This window comes from Rhinichthys klamathensis, unplaced genomic scaffold (assembly GCF_029890125.1).
Source record: "Rhinichthys klamathensis goyatoka isolate OS25496 unplaced genomic scaffold, OSU_Roscu_1.1 h1tg000213l_1, whole genome shotgun sequence".
Taxonomy (NCBI): Eukaryota; Metazoa; Chordata; class Actinopteri; order Cypriniformes; family Leuciscidae; genus Rhinichthys; species Rhinichthys klamathensis.
The window spans coordinates 591084-614787 of record NW_026606738.1 but is presented as its reverse complement, the minus strand read 5'-3'; the positions used below and the strand labels follow the sequence as shown (position 1 = coordinate 614787).

Below are 23704 nucleotides of genomic sequence, written 5' to 3'. Positions count from 1 at the left end.
GTATAAAGCTGGTTTTGCTAAGAAGCTGCTCATGAAAAAAGAGATCGGTACCAGCTATTCGTGTTTCTGCTGAACCTCTAGAACAACTGAAGTGAGTGTAATGTTTTATTAACCTTTATATTAATATTTATATATTTGCAAATTGCTAGCTGCACGCTTCACGATGAATGCGTCTAAGGTTTACACTCAGGGTACATTACGGCATGTTTTCTATGTACGACGTTCTCAATATAATTCATAATCCCACGTTTATACTGAACAACGCGTTATGGTTATTGTGTTACAAATGGTGTACGCACAGAACAGAGGGGCGGAGTGAGCACAGCTCATGATCATTTAAAGGCATATGCACTGAAACGGCGTGCTGAAAACAGAGCTGTTTTTGACCAGGTAAAATAACTGTTTTCTTACAATACTAATGAGAATTTTTAATTAAAGTATATTACAAACTTTTAATTTAGACCCTAAAGAATCATATTAGCTTGTACAAAAATGGCATTATATGACCCCTTTAATGCACGGTGAGGATGAAAGTTTGAGTAGCCAAAGACTCTTCAAGGATCACAGAGGAAGAATTGCAGAGATTAGTTGAGTCTTGGGGTCAGAAAGCCTATTAAAAAAAAAATCAAACAACCCCTACATCCCCACATGTTGTTTGGGAGGTTTTCAAGAAAAATGCTCCTTGCTCAACCAAAAACAAACTCCAGCAAATTCAGTTGTCAGACACGACTGGATCTTCAAACGGCACAGGTTTCTGTGGTCAGATGAAACTAAAAAAAGAGCTTTTTGGCAGCAAACACACTAGGTGGGTTTGGTTCACAGCACACAAGGATAAAAAGTACCCCATGTGTACAATTTAATAAACCGTTGGATCTTTAATGTTGTGGGCATATTTTTCAGCTGGAGGTCCTGGACTTCTTGTTCAGATACATAGCATTGTGGATTCTATCAAATATCAACAGATAAAAAATCAAAACCTGACGCCTTCTGCTATAAATCTTATAATGGGCCGTGGTTGGATCTTCCATCAGGACAACAATCCAAAACAAACATCAAAATCAACACAAAAATTAGTTACGGAGCACAAAATGAAGCTTCTGCCATGACCGTCCCAGTTCCCTGACCTGATGAGTGGAGTGAACTGAAGAGAAGAAGCACCAACATGGATCTGGGAATCTGCAGGATCTGGAGAGATTCTGAATGGAGGAATGCTCTCTGATCTCTTGTCAGGTGTTCTCCAAACTCATTATAGGATAAGACTCAGAGCTGTTATCTTGGCAAAAGGAGATAGCAAAAAGTATTTAATAAAAGGGTGCCAATAATTGTGGCCAACGTGTTTTGGAGAAAATATTTCTCAGGAAGTCCCTCTATGGTTCTTCTTTCAACATTAAATCAATCATGCTTTTAACTTCCGCCTACAAAATCCATGCTCCATTTTCATCCATTGTTGTTATCAAGCTTTTATCACTCCTACCATTTACTTTGCTTTATAGCACTAGGTGCTTTGTCTCTGAAACTCCCCATACATCTTTCCTTACTCATCCATTATCTCCCTACTAGCAGATTCTTTCAACCCATCTTCTTCTTCGAGACTGATTTATAACACTTCCTTGTCTCCCTTTTTGTTTCATCACACAGCTGTTCCTCATAATTAAGTATAGCTGTTTTACACCAGTGGCTCTAATGTAGAAAAGTCTGACTTTACCATCTTAGTCCGTTACATCCAAGCTCTTAAACTTACACCCCCACTAAGATCACCTCAAACCACATTCAAAAAGACTTAATATCATTGTGTTTATGTAATTATATTATATCAACACCAACGGTCTTTGATAATACTGTCTCCAGCAAACATAGACAAAAACACTGAGAAGAGATAGCTTACAATGTAACAGAGCAGAGGGCTGTTTCATAATAAAAGACGCTAAGAATCATGGATCAAATCTATCCACCACAGCAAACAGCACATATTTTGTGCTGTTTTATGCGTTTGAGACATGTTTTTTTCCTCAGTGCAAAACTTACATTTTACAGGTATATTCTCCATCTGTAAATGTTGGAAAGTCATGCAAATATTTCCATTTTGCTGCTAAACTTCACATTGAACGAGCGCTGCTGCTCGCCACATAGGAGCGTAATAATTCTGACTAAAATATGCATTTTGCTTGGAAAATTAATATGTGATATTTTATAACCAGAAATATCTTCTAACTATAATCATTTATTTTTCGGATCCTGGAAAAGTTGCGGTGAACTTATAGGTCATTTCACATTTTATTCTTATTATTAATCTAATTATTTATCCGATATAATTCAGGGAAGAAATTTGTAAGAAACCAAATATAATTTGTTTGTTTTTGGTATAGGATGCTACTTCATAAAAATGAGTTATACTTATTTAGATTAATGAGAATTACAGCTTTTAAAGCAATAAAACATTTTTTGGAGAAAGCAAAAATCCCCAGTTTTGAATGATTGGTTAGTTTCCAAAGGAGAGGAGGATGGAGTGGATAACATGAAATTAAGAACAAAAGTATACATTTTGAAAAGATATGGGCAACACTAAAATGAATCAAATGAATAGGTACACATTACATTAATTACCTTATTTATATATCCCTCCCTCCCTTTTAATTAGTTATTTATTTACTTATTTAATATTATTATTATTTGATATTTCAATAATATTACTTGAATTAGCTACTTATTAGGAATTGTGTGTCATTATAAGAGTTTGATATAAATATGTCAATGTTAATGGTTTTATTAAAAAAAATTGTATTTATTTTCCTTTTTTTTTCTTTTAAAAGTGTCGAACTATATACATATTGGTTATTGTTCTAATTATTCTAGTGTTTTTTTATGTGTTGGTGGTGGGTCACAAAAGTAAAAAAAAAGGAAAGTATATATATCGTTAAGATAAACATTTCATTTACAATATAATTGTAAACATTTGTATCATTTATCATTGTAACCTTATTTGTTGATTTTCTGTATGTATATTTATTTTTGGACTGATAGTGGTTAATAAAGTCAAATATGGTATGGGAGAGTGTCAGTGGTAATATCATTGTGTTCCTGGTGGTGGTCAGTGTTAGAAGAACGGTGTAACAACTCAGGCTTATTAGCCTGACAGTTAGCCTGCCCTGGACCAGGTTAGTTTCCCAGAATAAGTTGCCAGAGTAACTTAGTTTGAACTATCGGTAAGTTTGCTTTATGACACAGAATCCACCGACAATAAGTCTGACTAACCAAAATAAGCCTGGCTTGAATTCTAATCTTGTTTTATGGAACAGCCCTCAGGTTAGTTAAATATAGAATTTTGTGCTAAATTAGCATTGAAACTTTGTGGAACTTGAACTAAGAGCAGAATTCATTATTCACTTCTGGATCGATTTCATTCCCTTCCCACTAACACTGGCAGCTTGTCTACATCACCATTTTCAAATCGAAAGGGATGCAAAGGTCTCTTAATGAGGTCGCTGGCCCTTCATGTAGAAAGAGATCAATTTTACACTTTTAGGGAACGTTCACACAGAACGCGTTTTTCCATTCCAATGCGCTGCTTTTCCATTATTTTTCCAGAGGTATAAAGTCCGGGTTCAGAAAGTAAAAGCCCCCCTCACTATTTTGTTCCAATCACCTGGATTTGCTATTTAGCACATTTTTGAGCCAGGAGATTTAACTAATTAGTGAAATAAACATTTGGCAGGACTTTTACTTTTTGACCCCTGGACTTTACACCTCTGTATTTTTCTATGTAAATACGTGCTAGATGGACATGTACAACCTTTGCCCGTGTTTGTTTTGTGTGAGCAAGCCCTTAGGGCTTAGGATATACATTTCCTCTTCAAAGTTAGAAACATCACATCATATTTTGGAAAGGGTGTTAAAACTTAACATTGAACTGTACTAGTGACAGAACAAGCATAACAGAGGGATGAACATTGGAGTTACGATGAGAGAACACATAGAAAGGCTCATTTTGTCATTCTAAACTAAATTTTTAGTAACATTACATGTACAGGAACGTGGCATCCCATCTTTTCCACATTACATCAGATGGTAGGATCCCGAAATTTGAACGATGTGTAAGTATTTAACGTAGCAGCTGCTACAGTTCTCTTACATGACATGCAGAAATCCAAGTACAGTATGCTTGTCATATGTGCACCATTGACTGCACACTCCTATTCAACTTGATAAACGGGCATTGAAACAATCCTAAATGAAAAGCATTTGAACTTTGCTGTGGTCCTTAATGTGCAAACCCAAAGAAACATTCAAGTTGATTTTGCCATTCTATACTCAATGTTTAGTAACATTATGGTGTACAGGAAGGTGGGAGGAAGGGAGGGAGGATGGCTTGGTGTGGGAAAGGATTACTGAATAATTCAAAAAGAGAAGAAAGCACAGATGAATCAAGCAGGCTAGTGCCTGTTTCACACACAAGCACTTTAAAATGGAGGATGCTACTGTACATCTCTTTCGTTCCACAAATCCAGCTGTAATATTTGCCAATGAGGAAGGCAGTGTCTTCAAAAGAAGCAAAACCTTGGGTCACTAGATCTGAGTCAATAGCATGAATTGCATGTTGAGGTCTTTCTTCACCTGCTTTAACACAACTAAAGACTGAGGTTTATGCATTATTACATCTGCACCAAGAAATTCATGGCAATACAGTAAGGCTTTTGGATCATAGTGTTTTCCGCAGTGCCTCAAAGGTTCAGCTTTTTACCGCCTCACTCTCTAACCACTGCCTTGCTGCCTGTCCTCGTTATGAAAAAAGCTGTTCCACTTGGCTTCAGAGTTAACCCTCTGCTGACTGTTGAGGAAAGAGAAAATGGGTCATGAGTGGGGAAAGGGGATGAACCGGTGGCAAGAAGCAAAAAGAAAGTGGACAAAGGTTTGAAGAAGTATTGTGGGATGAGGAACAACCAAAAGCACTGTAATAAAAGCAGCAGGGAGAAACTATTTTATAAGTGTTTTTTTGAAAGGCAAAAGGTAAGAGACAAAAGGTAAATACTAAATAGTTTAGAGAAAGATAGAAAGACATCAGAAAGTCAGTTGATCGAAGAAAAGTCGATCAAGTCTTTGCAGCATTTTGGCCAAATCAGACACTGTAGAAAATACCTGTAAAACCCATAACCTTCAAGAAATATACTAGTAGCGCCCTTTCAGAACATTTAGGAAACTTAGCTGGCTTCATTGGTGTGGTTGAAAAAAAGCAAAGACAATCTATAGATTCTTCAGACATAATAATCTCCTGATATAACTATATAAGGCCAAATTCTTCTGTTAGAGAGAGAGAGCGTGAGAGAGCAAGAGAATCCAAAAACAAAATATTGTTGCTACATTTCAGTATGCTAAAATACCAAGAGCAGTTTCTTTTAAAATCATTTCATTTTAATTGCATTACTTTCATTTTTTACAATTTTACAGTGGAACATTACAATTTAAAATTCATCTCAAATCTCCTAAGTAACAAACAGGATGGCCATACAAGACATACCAGAAAGAGACATCTGAAGTGTAGATATTAAAAAAAACAGTTAAATACACAAAGTTCAGTACAATCAAAAAATTAAGTTATATTGAAGCACCATGTTAAGAACATATTAAAATAAATATAATGAATACACTAGCTTTTTATAGACAAAGGCAAGGCTTAACACAACTATGTCAAAAACATGTAGGACAGCCCAGGGCTCTTATATCTGCAACTGTTAAAACTGAGAAGCCGCCAACAAACGCTTCCATCTCTGACATGGACTGAAAAAAGAAAAAGAAAAAAAACATAATAATAATAATAATAATAATAATACAAGTTTGGAGATGTCAGGTTTTGGGTCTTGGTGACCTACAGGGCTACAGTACATTATCTTAACAATATTCTATCAAGTGTAATGTGAGTCTGATTAAGGATCAGCTCCGAAGGACACTAAACATCTCTCTAGAGTAATACAAGTGGTAACTATTAAATTATGCATTTGCCCAATGTACCAAAGCAATACCCAATATGATACAAAAACCCATGAAGATGATATACACAAATGTTTAGAGTAGAGGGAAAAAAGCATCAAACGTCAAAACACAGCTGTGCTTAACAAAATGTGTGTGATTTGTGTGGAAAAGATGGGAATGCTATTCACATACACTTATTTGAATAGCAACCCATCTTTTCCACATTACATGTCATTACATCACAGATGGTAAGATCCAGAAATGTGTGAGATTTGTAAGCATTTAATGTAAAAGCTTCTCTTCCATGACATGTAGGAATCCAAATACAGGACACCTGAGAGCTGCTCCAAGTATATGCTTGTCATATGAGCACCATTGACTGCACACTCCTATTCAACCTGTCAAATGGCCATTGAAACAATCCAAAATTGAAAGCACATGAACTTTGCTCTGGTCCTTCATGTGCAAACCCACTAAACCATGCAAGTTGACATACACGCTTATTTTTCCTCACATTTGATAGGACATGTTCTTTTAACAAAAAGCAATCTAGATTGCCAACTCTGAACTGAAAAGGCTAGGAGGAAATAGAGAAAATTTCCACATGGTGGAGAACCGCATCTCCATCATGTGGCAAGTCTTGTGTACTACAGGATCAACAGAATATCTATTTTCCTTTGTTTTTGTACGTACAGTAACCACTAGCATGAAAATATTATCTTCTATAATAATGTACTAAACAAACTTCATTAAATGTAGCATACAAATAATTAAGCAAGTGTGCTAATAAAAATATGTCTTTAAATATTTCAAGAAAAAAAGTCTGTTTTGATGCTAAGAACAGGACAATTTACATAAATCCATTTAAGTTTAATGAAAACAATAACACCACCTTATTACATTGAAGTTTTAAATAAATAACTTCTTAGCATATCAACAACCAAAGGATGTTATTAATCAGTATATTGTAGGTCCAGATCCACTGTACCGTCAGTCACCACAAGCCTCAGTCTCTTGGGCTTGCGATCCGTTATGGCGGTGCTTTGCGAGTGGGAGGTGGAGAAGTGTAGAGAATTATGTGGGTGAGTTCCAGGCTGCCCTTGATGCTGCTGAACATTTCCAATTTGGTCTCCGTGGACTTTAGACCTACTCACAGAGGGAGAAGGTGTGAAGTTTGAGGGACCACACGCTTCTACAACCAGCTTTCCTTGTGTTCCTGAAGGCTCCATAAGACAATGATAAGTATAATTTGCAGGTCCTGAACCAGTGTAATTTAAGTTTTCACCATCGCCACTGTACCCCAGAGTCACAGAATGATCTCCCGTGAAGTTCACTACGTAAGACTGGTGAGGAGGCTGAGTGTGTTCAAAGGTGGTTGACTGAGTTTTAGTCAATGGGACCTCATGGATTGAGGATTCTCTGCGTCCCAGATGAGGACTGCTGTGCTGCGATACAGGAGGTGAAAGAGAGGAGCTGAAGTTGAAATCAGAAGAATCACAGTGAGAAACGTTTGGACACATCTGATTCTTATTGGGCTGAATAGAAGACACTCCAGAAAGTTGAGTGTTTTGAGTGGGAGCCACAACAGCATGGGGTTTCTCTAATTTTGAGAGTTTGCTTTGTGTTGCACTGTAACATTGAGAACTTTGAGATGAGGAAAATAAATATGTGGAGGGCAGGGATGGATCTTTATCATTTCTTGAGATCTGAGGCTTCATACCTGCAATGTCCTTGAAAGCATTTGTTGTGGTTTTGCTAGAGCTGATGAAATAAACAGGGTGAATGTGATCACCTTGCTGACTGGAATTTGCAGGATACTGTTTGGAAAGGATGTTCTTTGGGCTTTTATGCAGATTTTCAGGAAATCTCGAGAACCCAGCATTAGGGCATCTAGGTGAAGAATCTTTCCCACTGTGAGAACTTGATGGACCGGGCCAAGCAAAGATGCTTTCCAGGTTGTTGTGAGATTTTGAGCTGCCTGCAGCCATGGAAATTTGACAAGAATTTTGGCCTACCTCGGTTTTCGAGACATTCTTGGGGTTTGGAAAAAAAGGTTGCTTCTTGTCATTGCTACGAAAATGTGCATTACCAGAGTTGAACGCACCTGAATACTCTGCAAGTGAGGTTGACTTATTTCCTACGTGAAGGGAATGGAAGGGTGTAACAAGGTTACTCTGAGTTCCAGCACCGTGTAGGCTTTGCATTGACTGGTTTGAAATTACAGATTCAGATTTAGTATTAGAGCTTTGCAAATTGAGAGCTCCATGAGTTTTGTCTTTAGCATCAATTTTAGCAAGGCCTGACTGAGAGGACTTTGTGTTTACAAGGGCTTCAAGAAAGTTTAACTTTTTATCCTGAGGATGCAATCGCACAGTTGGGTGTACAGGCTGTTTAGCACTTGTAGATGCATTGTTAAACATTGTCAGGTCTTTGGGGAGATATGGTGTTGCTGAATCTTCCTGCACCAGGAGATCTATGGGACTTTTTGACAACTCACCATCAGTCAAGTACAGATCTTTCTCAGGGTCTTGAAGAGGAGCAGAACTTGTAGCTGTATTACATAACTTATCTTTGAAGAGTAGTTGAGGCGCACAAATAGATGAGGATGTGTCAGATTGAGCAAAGACCAGATCCGGGAAGCTCAGATCTTCACCGCTACTAAAGTTACTCACTGGGCTTGGGGATCCTAGGTAAGGGGTCTCGGTATTCCATGCATCAGAGGGACTTTGGGAGAAGGGGCTGCTGAAAGATCCTGTGTTATGTGGTTCCCCAGGACAGTAATCTACCAAAGAGCTCGCCAAGCTGTTTTGTGCAGGCATCTGATCGTAGCTTTCAAGATTTAAACATGGAAAGTCAAGCACATCCTCTGAATAGTTACTAAAGCTGCACTCTGTGGAAAAGGGAGAGATGGGAGGAGACTGATTCTGAGAGGATGTTACACTGGTGTTAGTGGGAACACTTTTCTCACATATCTGTGACTGGCTCAGAGCCTGGAGTTTTGACAGACTTTTATTAATCTGAAACAAATTGTGACTCAAGCACATGTCATTCCTTCCTTTATTCTCAGTCCTACTAACTCCAGTCTTAAGAATATTGGAATTGTCTGACACATGCTCTCTTATATCCTCTTTTACTTCAATACTCCCACTGACATTACTAACTCCTGTCAGCCCATCATAACAGGGAGAGTAAAGCGATAAAGGTGAAAGGGATAATGGTAGAGGTGAAGTTTCAAAACTCACTGGATCTTTGAAGGTCTCAGTCCCCTTGGTACAACTACGCACTGCCATTATTTGCTGGCACGGAGATGGCTTTTCCTCTTTAACTTTGCCAAGAGGCATCTGTTCCAGTATTGCTGCTGTAGAAGAGACAGATGTTAACTTATTTGGCTCCCTGTACACAGTATCAATGGTCCCATCTTCATTTTGAGCTTCTTTCCACTCCACCTCCCACTTGCCTTCAGCTCTCCTGCACAATCTAATCAAAGGTAAAGGTTTAATGTCATCAATGTCTGTTTCAATTTTTGGACCAGAGGAGTTTTGATGGAGTTGTGCATTGATAACCTCAGTACTGTCTTGAACAATTTCTTTTGGTGTGCGTTTGCCGTTTTTCTTGTTGATGCAAACTTTTGATACTTTTTGCTGTCTTTTACATGGTTTAGTTGCACATTCTTTTCTGCAATGCTCTAGCACGTCTTGGACTGCTTTGGTGGCTTTCTCCAAACCTATGCCTTTATCAGCCTCCCCATGACCCCGAATCCTCTCCATTTCTGCATTTAAAATTGAGACAGAATCCAAAATGGCCCTAAAAGGGTCAACTAAAGCTAAGCATTGCTGTGGGCTTGATTTGTCCGCAACACTTTCGGCTTCATCCGTACTATCCATTTCCCACTCCTTTCCCCTTTTCCTCTTAAGGCGGATTCTGACATTTAGCCTCTGCTCTTCTTCGGTCTTATCCAAAACATTTGAGGTAGACAACTCATCTCTGATGGCGTCTTCTATATTATCCATAATCTCACAGCCCTCTGGTTCTTTAGTTCTTTCTTCCACTCCTTCCACACTTTTCGTTTGGTTCTCCTCTCTCATGTTGCATTTAACAAATTTTCCTTTAATTTTGGATTTTTCACTCTTAAGGTCATTGATTGTCCTCTCACAAACAGGTACATCATTTGTGCTATCCCTGTATTCACAAACTCTGACATTGTTTCTCACCGGTCCATGCTGAGCACTCTGAAGAACTTTACAGCATTGTTTCAACTTGGATGAGCCACGCTTTTTGGACCCAACGACAACATGGCCTTTAAGAGTTAGACTTGAATCTGGTAATGAACATTTCAGCAATGTTGTCTCCACACTGCTGCTTTCACTTGGCTTAGGTAACAGATTGTCCGAGTTGAGTTCTGTGTCCTTATTGACATTTGTACACGGTTTTGCAGGTACATTAACATCTTGTTCTGGGTCTGTATCAAGCGATTCTCGAAATGCTCGTTTCTTTAGGGGAATACTGCTCTGAGAACTATGATCCAGACAAACCATGCACATGGATGGAGGCTCTGGGGAAATCAAAGTGTTTTCTGACTGTCTCACTTGAGTATCTTGATGTATATTTGGCTGATCAGCTGCAGTGAGTCCCTGAATAGAGTGCTCATTTCTGTTAAGTGCATCATGCTTGTCCTTTGTCTCATTACTGTCAGCAAGTGATAGTGTCTTCGTATTATCAACTTCTCCGTTACCACTGTAACTGCATGGAAGTTGGTGGTCATCAGCATATTTATCTTGTTGATTAAACTTGCCACTCAAACTCTTTTTAATATCCGTCAGCAGTACCTTTGCCTCTTTAACAACAACAGTCCTGCTCCCAAAATGCACTGTTAACACGTTCTTTTTCAAGTGATTTTCTTCTCCCAGCTTATTGACTCTTTCTCTGTCTTGCACCTCAGGTATACCCTCAACATTTGTTTGTTTCTTATCCTTGTCTACTCCTTTCCTTTTCTTTATAGAATCTTCAGATTTTTTTGGAATTGGAATGACCTCAACAGATGCAACCGTTACAACATTATTATCTTGCTTAGCTTCATTTTCATGCTCACTGTGGCTATCCTTAACATACATATCCACAAGTTCTTTCACAACAGGTTGTGTTTTGCCAATCTCTAAATCACATGTTACTTTTAGGTACTTATCTGCACTCTCCATATTTACTGGTCTGAAATACAACTCCTTCACACCTTTCTTACCTTGTCTATTGCTTTCTTTGCTCCCATTTAACTTTGTGCTCTGCTGTACTGATGCTGCTGCTGCTTTATCCTTGTCTCTTCTACTGTCTGACTCCCTCTGACCTGTACTTTCGACCTCAGGTTTTCCTGGGATAGCCACCCTGACCAGACTTACTTTGAGGTAACGATTTAACCCTGAGAGGAAAGAGATAGAACTGTTAAGAGATGGTGAAGACAAGGAGGGTGTAATGCTTACAGCGCTAGATACAGACTGCCTGTGGTTTTGCTTGTTATCCCCTGAGGTCTCTGAAGCTACACAATAACTAACATCACCTTTCCTAGGAGCAATGGAACCGCTGATGTGTCTACCGTCGCCAGCCACTTCCCTGAGGCGATCCCTAAAGACTCTCTGCTGCGCCTCTCTGATCACCATGCTCTCCGTTTGTGATGATTTGTCACTGTTAACTCCAGCATCTCCATCAAGAAGTACATTTTTATCAGTACATGGTTTACCTGGAGAGATTAAAACAGGATTAGTGATCTCCTTGGACTCAACCTCACTTCCTTTTTGCTGCTTCCCATCTTTTGTCTGGGAGTCAGAGCATTCATTTCGGTCTGTAGAGATTTTAGAGTTTGATTTGATCAGTCTGGTCCTCCTTTTGTTGAATTTGGAGAGTTTAGATCCAGTCCTTGCTCGGAGACTGCTACAACGATTACGAAGAATATTCCTGGTCCTTGAGGAAATGCCCTGGTGGACAATTCTGATAGAAGATGCATCAATATTACGTCCCTTGGCCTTCATACTGTTTCTTTCATGTACACTGGAAACACATCCAAGAGTGAAGGGTTTAAATCTAATGACAGGGTCTCCACTTAACACTTCTCCATCCTCACCCTTTCTCTCCTCTGGTCCATTTATGTTAGCCCTGCTGGGTATTGGAGAAACAGATTTGCTGTTTTTTGTGATCCTCTCTGGTTTTGGTCGCTCTTTCTCAATTAGGTAGAGGAGGGCCCTTTCTTTGCTCAAGGGGTCCTTACAGCTTAATAGGAAATTTGTGCTGTGCTGATGGAGGCAGATGCTCAGCTCCTTTAGCTTGAGGTGAGGAAAAGATAAGGGGTTTTGTGTTCTCTTTTCCACCTGTTTGCAATGCTCCACCCTCCTCCGCCTATCAGTCTTTCTCATCTTGCTCAAAACAAGGGCGTTCCTCTTCGTCCTTTGGGAAAATGTATTCCTCATTGGCAAGACTGACAAAGAATGAGATGAGAAGAAGAGACAGCCAGAGTTAAGTGGTTGATAATAGTGAGATTAGTTGACAATACTAGCTTTGTCACCACATTATAAGGCAATTGCATGGGATGCTTAATTATATCCTTTGCGATTTTAGAATCAAAACACGTACATTTTACTCTGGGACACAAGTAATATAGGAAAAGAAAACATGAATGGTATAACAAGCATACCCGAGTTTGATACAGTGAGGAATGGCTTTGGAGTGCCATTTCCCCTATTCCTGTTCAGCCTTAGATCGGTCTCTCTGAACTCATATTTCTGTCCTGAAGGACCCCTGGAGCATGCCACATCTGGAAACTGGTCTCTCTTCTTAAACAATCCCTCTCCTCTCCTGCAAAGATTGGCATCATTAGATAATTTATCTTGTAATAAAAGCATATTTAAAAGGCTTTAAATGGATTTATCATTAGAAACCTAATTGACATTAAACACCTAATACAAATCAGAATAATCACACACGTCCATTGAGATAATTATGCATCATAGATCTAACATCACTATTATATCAATAACAGATGGCCATAAAGCAGTATTAACAGATTTACTCTCACCTCTCACATGTGCAACATTCACACATTTCATTATTCTCCCCAAAAAAGCTGTCCCCATAGTAACAGGTTATCTCTTCCCCTGGAGAGATGGGCCGCACCACTTTTACACAGGCTCCATTCTTATCTCCCGGGACAAACTAATAGGAGGAACAGAAACAAACATTATGAGCAAATTACTTTTCAGTATGAACTGTTTGACTATAATCTACTTAGTCATATGCTGGGAAACAAGTAAAATAAATCAAGTAAATGTAAAAAAAAAAAAAATGTAAAGAACGGGGGGAAAAAATCAATGCATTAGTGAAAGAGTGATTGCATGTGGATTAATTCTACCTGGCAGCATCTTCTCTAATAATAGTGAGGTTGTGGGTTTTGGTTACTAAAACAAAAATAAAATAAAAATCAATCAATCAAGGAGCCATTGGCTCCTATAAGGGAAATAAGGTCTATAAGGCCAAATTATTTTTTTAAGTGCCACAAAAAAATAAACGTGTTTTAATTTTGTCATGCGTTTTCACATCTGCCCTCCTTTTACAGCATCAGCATTTTCATCCATCTTGTGGGTGTCCTGGGAACTAAGATTCACTTAAAGTAGGAACTGAATTGCTTTTCCAGCTTGAGAACTACATACAGTCACAAAGAATGGTTCTTTACACAGAATCTGAGCCAGTGTCACAGACCATAATTATGTCAGCATCACTTGGCTAATGAGTATAGTTTGGATAGATTTTGAGAGGTAAATGTGACATGATTGTTCTATAAAAGCTTTTTCCAAGGTTGAAATGCTGATTGAGCGATCTGTCAGGTCACATTAAAGAGCGCCAAAACGACATTTGTTGTGATAAAATTTACATAATTTGAAAGCTGAAAGTTTGTTAATTTTTTACTAAGATTAACAAACACATTAAAAGAGACATATTAAAGGTGACAAGTACAAATCTTACTGAGATTATGAATGGCTGCACTACAAATGTGAAGTTCAGGCAGTACAGAAAACAGCAAAGATTAAAAGATATTGAGAATAAGAATCTACATCAGTTTCAATTAAAAATGAGAATTGTTAACGATTAGTTCACGTCTACACAGCTGACGTTTATCTGTTGTAGTTTATCCATGTTGTGTACACAAAATAGACAATGTCTTCCTACACTTTTACAGCACTTGCATGTTCATTCATTGACACGTCTCTGTTGTTTTCTATCTCTCTCGTGCTGGCTTTGAAAAAGCCTGATATTTTCGTTTTGACATGCGTTTCTGACGAGGAAAGCTGATCCTCGCTGTCCCCGTGCGTATTTTGGCACTCGCTCAAACTCGGTGAGGTTTTTTCCACTGCAACTTTGCTGCGCGTCGTCTTATTTTATTACGTCAACACAGCAAAAGATGTGATGGGCTCATCACAGAACACGCAGGTAAAAAGGCACGCAATTTTTATTCATAACATGTAAATTTATATTGTCGCCAGATGCGATCTCAGCAAAAATATCACTGGCAAATTTATATTTTTGGTGGCAAAGGCTAACGTTTTAGCCACAGTCTGGAGCCTTGTGGAGTATGCATTTATTTGTCATTTGATTTTAACCATTAGGAACAGAGCGTAAAAGTGGACTTCAAAGATTTCTTATACAGTTGTGCCCTCTATAGGCCATGATCAGCAACTAGACGATGTTAAGCTTAAAGAGAACTCTAAAAATATGCAGTATTATTCACTTTGTATTGTTACTTAACCTCTTCTTAAATATTATGTTTGAATAAATCTGTCATGTTTTTATGACAGCCACCATTTAAATGTTTATATTTAAAAAACGAGTAGAAACAAGATATTATAACGTTTTTATTATAAAAACTTCCTTGTAATTTATATGAAAGTAGCCTAAACAAATAATTACAATTTTTAAGCTTTAATGTTATAGTAATATACCAACTTGGGTTCCCTGTATAGTTTACAAATATTTTTTTCAACTATCAAATCGCAAGCTTGTGAATTCGAAATAGAACTGTGAAATTTGTGTGTGAAAAAATGTGCATATTTAACAGACAGTATAGGTATTTCTCTCTTACTCACAACAAAACAGCACATTGCCTCATGCTCATCCTAGTATATATCTCTCCATGTTACCTCCAATATCCAAGAAATCGCTTCTGCTTGCATTGCTATCATTGGTAGTTCAGTAATCCATACAAATATTAGTGAAATGTCATGATTCTTCAAATTAGGGCTGCAACTAACGATTATTTTGATAATCAGTTAATCGGATAAAAATTCAATTCGATTTTGTTTATTATAACTAAATAAAACCCTAAATCAGGGTATTTATGTGTAAAAGTGTACTTTAAAAAGTGCAAAAGCCACACATTGAGTTTTACTAATATCAATATTTGCATTGTTTTTAATGATAATTGCTGATGGCAAGTTGACAACCATGATTAATGTAAAAAAAAAGAAACAAATCCAACATTATGTTTTAACACAATTTTTGTTAAAACAAATTTACACAGACATGTTCAGATGTGAAGATATAAACTAAAAACATCTCAAATATATATATATATATATAATTAATTTAATTTTTATTTAAAATTAATTGAATTATAAGGATAAATTGGTCAAATAAATATATAGAGACTGAAAACAAGCGTGTGAACGTAGAGCCGCAGTAGATCGCGTTTGAAAAACAATTAAAACTGAGCGGAATGGAGGTACGCCGCAAGCTAACAGGCTTGATTAAAAGGACAGGAAAAATGATGCATTAATGCACAAGCATTCGCTGAAACCACTGAGTACAGTGACTAAAAAAATAATCTTTTACTGCTGCTGTTATTAACTGCCTTTATATTTAGTGCTTCACTTTGTAAACACCGTTTTAATATAACCTATTTCTGCGGTAGCGCTATTTTAATCCATCACTTATGTTGCGAGCGAACTGATTGCGCAACCTGATGCTCGAGACAAAATACAGACATCCAAAGTCTCCCAGAAGTTCCGGGAGTCTCCCGCATATTGATAGCGGCTCCCTGATGCCCGCAAATTAGTTCAAACTCCCGGAATCTAGAGCGCGCAAGCAAAAAAGGGTGCCGCCATCTTGTAGCAGAACTTCACTTGCGTTAACATTTCCATTGACTCCCATTCATTTTGGCATCACTTTGACAGCGAATAACTTTACATCTGAGGCGTTTAAAGACTCCATTTGTACATTCATTATTTCTAAAGAAACACGACAATGTATAAAGGGCTCCGTTACCTTCTATGTCACATTATGGCCCCGTAGAAGCAGTTTTTGTAAAAAATAGGCTATCGATTGCGTCATAAGTAACCACTCGACTCTGTCACGCTGTACAGAAATGACCGTACAGACAGGAGGAGAAGCTCGCAGGCAATCGGCGGGACGTCCCGTCAAGGGTGAAGCACATAGATAATGAGTCCATAAAAGCAACGGAATACTTACTCCTGCTCACTCACGCCAAAGAACGCTTTGCTCAAGTTCCCCGTCTCTGCAAGATTAACGTTGGCAATTTTCACGCACAGCTACTAGAAGATTTACGTCTGTCAGACAGGTTGCTTACGTCATCAAGCTTAGTTTGAGTCGGTCTGAGTCTGCGCGTCAGGAACGGAAGTGCTCAAAAATCGCTAAAAATGGGCTTCAACTGTCTCAACTGAGTTCCAATGAGATGGCTCTGTCCACTTCTTATACTGTCTATGTCCAAACCGTGTAGAGCGCGCGCACAGCAGTGCGCAGAGACAGAGAGCATCATGATTGGCCTGTTTCAATCAATCACCAGTAAACGCTCCCCGTGACGTAAGCAGACCAACTAATCGATAATGACATTCATTGACAACGATTTTCATAATCGATTATTATCAATTTAATCGATTAGTTGTTGCAGTCCTACTTCAAATCATATACCATAGTAAAAAGTTTTCAGTAGCACAGTTTTTGCTATTTAAATAGATAATACATTAAAGCAATAGCATGTAGCATTCAAGTGTTTTTTAATGAAGTAAACACTGCTTTCTTAATTATTCAAGACATGTAATTAAATGAAGAACAAAAAAAAGACAAGAAACGTAACAAAGAAAGCTTGACAATTTTCCATATTGCAGAGGGGTTATTAAAGCATTTATATTGTCTTGTATAATATCAGGAAGATGCAATTACCTGCCTCCTTGTTTATTGTGCCTTTTTGTTCCACATATTTAGCCAATTAATCCTACCTGATGTCTACCGAATCTTTGATTTATGGTGTTGTAAGACTTTTAATACACTGTAAAAATGTCTAACCTCCCAACTCAATTTTCTAGTGACTGGTCACATCTAAATTTTTCAATTGGCCCAAGAGAAATTCTGCAAAGTGATACAATTAAATTTGCAGAATTTCACTTGGACCAGTCACTAGAACATTTTGAGTTGGGGAGGTTAGAATTTTTTTACAGTGTAAAAACATACCACAGAGAAATCTTCTGTCCAAATTATAAGTGATTTTAAATTCTTATAATTTAGGCCAGACTAGACTTAATTAACCCACCTGAGAATAATAAATAATAAGTTTAAAAGGTGTTAAGACCAAAGTACACACACCGCAAAATATGGTGCCCAACGTGCAAGGGACATTGATCCATCGACCCCTGGCCATGGTCGATCGAGCAATGCTTGCCCATTCGCTTGCGCACTCGTACGCTTGAGTCTTAGAAGAACTTTGAAAGCTAGTAAATATCACCAACTAAAAGGCAACCTGTAAGACCCCCCCCCCCCCCCCAAAAAATTTGTTTATAGACAGCCCAGAAAGGGTTGAACGCGCGTAGAACAGATAACTTTACAAACGAGAGAGTCGTAGAGATTGAGAAAGCCGTAAAAAAGGAAAGAGAAAAGACTCACGCGGCCAGCCTCAGAGAGTGAAAGGCAGAGACGAGCTAAAGATAACCCCTGTTAGTGAAGGACGCTTTGCTTATGACAGGGAAAGCCCAGCAATGTAAATATTTAAGCTTATACATGAGGAGATTCTCATGTATTGAAAGGAAAATTAGCCATTTAGGCAGACAACGATTCTAGAAATGGAACGCGGCTCCTGTCTAGAGATAGACCAAAACGGTTAAAACTTAAAGACTGTGGTAGGTCTAGCAGCAATACAGTGGAAAAATGTTTACATGTAATAAAATTAAAGTAGAAGACTCCTAGAAAAGGAAAATGTGATGTTACTGTTAATAAACAGCTAAGGAAAATGTTTTACATTTTTATAGGCGTGGTAGAGTGCTAAAATGAATTTAAACCACCAGACCTGGATAGACAGTAAATATCAAATTGCTATTAAACAAACGCACCTAAAGAAATGCACCTAACATTGTCAGAAGATAGCTTAATGAAGTGGAAATAGGCAGGCTAAAAGTAGGACTTTTAATCTGTAACAATATGTGTTGGGAAAATCATGTTAACTGGTAATTTATGAAAAAGTTTAATGAAAATGATTATTGGTCCTGGAACAGCCAGGATGATTTTAGTGTAAAATAGGTGTATTTTCATTTTTGGATGGAGTATCCCTTTAAGAAACAGTAGTCAGCAAAGTTTAAGAAGAAAATTTATGGAAAAAAAAAAAATATATATATATATATATATATATATATAATGAATTGTGTAAGAATGTAATTTAGAAAATGGAACAGAAGCACACCCTAAAAGTCATAATATAGTTAAGATTATGAGACTTACTTGGTGATAATGGAACTAATATTGTGAAAACTATTGATTAATGTGATGATTACAGAAGAATATTCTAGCACTGGCTAGAAGGAAAATTAACCAAGAGATAATGGCAATATAAGATAAAATAAAACTAGGAGGCTATTACCTCTTACTTGTAGTAAGAGTGAGAAATAAATGATATAGAAAAACATGGGTTATTTTTAAATAAATTCCTAAATATCATATCATCTATTATATTAGATAGTGATATATTCTAATATGCAGAAAGAAGATAGAGAAGATATGGACTATAAAGACTGGAAAAAATTGGGAGAGAAACTGGACAATGATGGTCAATAAACTGGTAGAAGAGTGGAGAAAGCAACCTAAACTATAGTTAATTTAGTATGTTACCATAAACTAAATTAAATGAATAATTGAAAATAACCTCACTATAAATAATAGGTGCTAGTAGACATATTGTAATGTTTGAAATGGACCTGAATGACACACCTGGATGCAGGCTTATCATGCAGGTGTTTGAGAACAGCAAGAGAGCAGATAAGCAAGCTCTCATTATAAACCAAGAGCACCCAATGGCCTTGACTGAATCTGGAACCCCTCGAAAGAAGGGGACAGAAATGGCATAAGAAGTCCTATATAATTTGTATATGCTTCTTATTTAGTCATAAGATGGACTTGAACATAAGACTACAATAGCAAGCAACGACAGCACTGCATCCACCAGCACTGAGTCAGCACTGAGAAAAAAAAACATGGAACTAAAAAAAAAGACTATTATGAAGTGGTTGTTTGATATGGTAAATACATGTGCGACCAGTAATTTTAGGAGACGGAGACAACCTACTGTGCGTCTGAGCAATGAACAAGCGAACTATTGACTCATTCTTCCAACCTGCGGCTAGTGTGCCAGTTAAATTCACTTGCTGGCTTCCCAAATAATACATTACAACAGCGATAATCAAAAAAACGTGAACAAAAACTTTGTTAACACTGTTCAATGCGAGTGCCAAATGCTCGAACATGACCAGTCATTTACGCCTTCATCACCCGGGAGTTGATAGCGCACGAGCGCAGGCGAGACCTGAACTGCAGACGTTACCATCGGTGTTTAAACTCATTTAAGTTTTGCCAATGTAAACATTCAAGAGCAAGACGCGAAAGAGAACTCGCGTCTAGAAGATTTGTGCGCGCACGCGCGTGTGTGTGTATGTGTAGCCTACTCATCTCAGACAGCGCAAAAATATTGAGTTCTTTCAAGTCTTGCACTTGAATGGACAAATTCACACAAAAAGTATGTCAACATGTCCGTCTTGATGAGTATCCTAGCAGACATAGTCTGTTATGCCAAGTGAACTTATATGGTCAAGAAAGAAACTCACAGTATCGTGTAGGCCTACTGAATCAGCTCTGAATTAGCTCTGAATTGAATAGCTTTTGTAACTTTAATAAGGATTAATCTTTAATTTATATAGTCAAATATGCAATGTTATTTTACATTTGATTATTTTATTCAATTTCTGTACCTGAAAACTACTGTTGGACCTACCTGAAAAGCATTGTTTATTTTATTAGTATCTTTGCTCTATTGTATTTATTAGTGCTTTTGCTTGTGGTTAGATTATTTGTTCATATTTTTCTTATTTTATTTGACAGTAGTCTTTTTTTCCCTGAACATAGCACATACCGAATCATACCGAAACCGTGAACCTAAAACCGTGATACAAACTGAACCTTGAGCTACTTGAAACGTTGCAGCTAGTACAGTGTCACAGTCGGAAGATGATTCAGAGTGAGAGGTTTTTGTGGCGAAAAAGGCCAAACCCACCATTTTCGTGAAGACTGGCTGCGAGAATTCAGCTGGTTTAGGTAGTACTGTAAGGAGACGAATTCCATGACCTGCGAATGTTGCAGTCGCTACCCCATAACTGTGGGGAACACGAAGTTTGCCGACAGTGCAGGCACTTCACAGTTTAAACACAATAGTTAAACACAATCTTAGCCTCAAGCATAGAGTATGCGGTGACATGTTCATAAATCAAAAAGCAACGCCACTGCCGGTTGCTTTTAGAAGACAAGAGGTTGTAACGTTAAATCAGAGGGCAAAGGCATTGTAATTTCTGCATCTATTATCAAAGTATTTATTAGTAATACACTGGAAATTAGTAGAAATGTGAATATTCGGTTAGTATGTTGATTTACGGTGTGTGCTCCTAAATTTTCTGTGCCACTGTGCTCCTAGTGAAAAAAGTTAGTCTGGAACACTGGAAGATGAAAACACTTTCTTGTCTGTCCCTCCCAAGTACCACTACAAGGGGAATATCTTTTCCACAATTTGCAGCACTGAATTTTTCAATCTTTACTCTAAATGACTCTATGAAACTATGTGCACGGAAAGGATGAGCTGCAAAATACCTTACACACCATAAGGTGGTCAATCCATTGTATTTGTTTTTTTATATTATTTTATATTGTATTTTTATTTTATATACATTGTATTTATAATTAATATTAGGATAGACGAGAAATATTATCTTCTGTTATAATTATTATTGCTATTATTATTACCTATTATCCAACTGCGCGAGACTTGTCTTTTGTGTGCATTTGCTTGTCGAATAATGTCAAACATTTTGTTAAAGATTATAACATCAAAAAACAAAACAAAACACACGAGTGTGAGAGTTTGTGAGGGTGTGCGAGGGTAGTGTGTAGAGAACAAGTTCTGACGTTCAAACAAATCATGTTAACTTTTCTGATTTGTACTTTTCTTTATTTTTTTATAAATTATTTATTGTTCTGACAGCTCAGGTCCCTTTAAACAACATCTTTTTGTGCACTTTATTTTTAAAAAGCCTATATATTTTGCAGATGTAAAGCATACATGTGTATGTTTTTTGTGTTAGTCCATTTTTTTGCACTGGATTTTTTGCACTATCAGGTTTTTTTTAATAAAGGGTTGGAAATGAATGGTTTTGTTGTTCTTTTTTTAAATCCGATTAATCGAAAAAATAATCGTCAGATTAATCGATTATTAAAATAATCGTTAGTTGCAGCCCTACTGTAATTGAAGAAATAATCATTTGTATAATCATATTCAACACACATATACATATAAGACTTCAGATGCAAAAGCCTCTAAGTCAGTCTAATGTTTTTCTTTAATATTAACATTTTTATCAGGCTCCTATGTATAGGTTTCTACCCAAGTACCGGCATTTCTGAATGGGCTGAGGCTGGGATTTAGTGAGTTTGAAGTGAAAGTATTTGATGAGCGTATACCATGTGCGGAGAGAGCATTCACTCAATATTATTATCTCATTTTTGACATAGGTGGCTTTTAGAGGCTTTTGCATCGGAGGTCTTTATATATATATATATATGTGTGTGTGTGTGTGTGTATTGAAGACCTCCGATTCCAAAAAAATAAAAATAAAAATCTGAAAATGTGGAAAGGTAATATAGTAACAAACAAATCAATGGATACAAAGAGAATACATTTTAGATTTAATTCAGGAGACCTTCAGGGTGAGAACTCCTGACAAGACGATTTAATTACTAGGTTATTTTTTGAGGATTTAAAATGTATGAGATGCCACCAGACACTGATCACCGAAATTACTGAAAAGAATGTTTATGCTTTTGAAATATTTTTTGAAGTCTTTATGAATTAAAGAGTGCATTGGCTTCAGTAGACTTTTGAATATAAATAATATATTAAGGAAATTAAAACATATGCTATGGCAATTGAAGAAGAAACTCTCGTGATTATGGTTCATTAATTTATAAAATTCATCTTTTTAACAGACAAAATTTAATTTAAAGTATAAAAGGCTTAAATTGATAATTTAAGATTGAGAGATTATGTTTTACAAACTTGACAATGGGAACCTTATGTATAGGAACAAATTGATTTGTTGATATATCAATTATATTTAAACTTATATAATGTTCTCAGAAACTCAGGAAAACATCAGAAGGATTACTCTGGATACAAAGGTTTAATTACTGGATTGTTGTGATTATAATGAATGCATGGCATGTAACCATAATGAACCAGAGAAAGAATATTATAATGTGAGTGATATATTTATGCATCAATTACTACAAAAAGAGTTTGTTATATTTCATGGTACAATGACGATATCTAAGAATGTGTTAATGCTCAAGAAATGATTACTGACTTTAGTGTAAGATATTTGAATGAGAAATTGAGTTGCTTGAAAATATGACCCAGAGGTTTGAAACTGGACATTTACAAGCTATGATAGAAAAGGAACTTTGTGCCTTGTTTGAACACTGAAGAAGTTTCAAGACTAGTTCAAACTGAGGAGTGTTAAAACTTGTAGTTGGAACAAGAAAACCCCTCACATCCTCAGATAATAACCTTGTGCTCGAAAGACCCAGGAGACGTCAGTCGGCACAGGATCCCCTGGTTTGGCTTCTGCAAACTTTGTCTGAGCCAGGGGAGGAGCCGCACGTTCTACTGGGAAGACCTATAGGGTGCTTAAAGTAATGGATTCTTTTTGAGATCCAAATTGGCCTAATCTACATGATAATCAAGCAAAAGCACAAAGTTTTGCCCCTTGATGATACATGATTATATTTCTTATCTAATTATATTATAATAATTTGATTATTTTTTGTTATGGGAACCAGAAAACAACACTGGGTGAAATATTACATGATTGTGTAACAAATCAATGAATTTAAGAATGATGAACAAATGTCCATAGCCACGTTTCCACTGTCGGGCCACTAGTGCGTGCCAGGGCCAGTCGTGTTTCCACTGTCACTTCCGGGGCTTGACCGGGCCTCGTCGGGGCTTCCTCTGGGCTAACGGTCAGGGTTTTCTGGCCCGCCGAATACCTTGGTCCAAAGCGGGCCAGCTCGGGCTAGTGGAGCGGTTATTTATAAGCCTACGCGATGCAAAAGACTATGCACGCTGTCGCTAACTATTACCATAGTAAACATAGAAAATAAGAACGAT

The 23704-nt window shown here is 37.3% G+C and overlaps 1 protein-coding gene across 1 annotated transcript in view; it reads right to left on the bottom strand.

The window, feature by feature from the left end:
* Positions 1–5384: 5384 nt before the first annotated feature.
* The window catches only part of kmt5c (lysine methyltransferase 5C), a 29784-nt gene continuing 11464 nt past the window's right edge, over positions 5385–23704 (bottom strand). Inside the window, exons 7-9 of the mRNA XM_056264035.1 lie at positions 13022–13158; positions 12641–12801; positions 5385–12424 (exon numbers count right to left, since the gene is read on the bottom strand). Of these exons, the coding sequence (XP_056120010.1) occupies positions 6918–12424; positions 12641–12801; positions 13022–13158 (5805 nt within the window). The 3' untranslated portion in view covers positions 5385–6917. The remainder of the gene's footprint in view (positions 12425–12640; positions 12802–13021; positions 13159–23704) is intronic.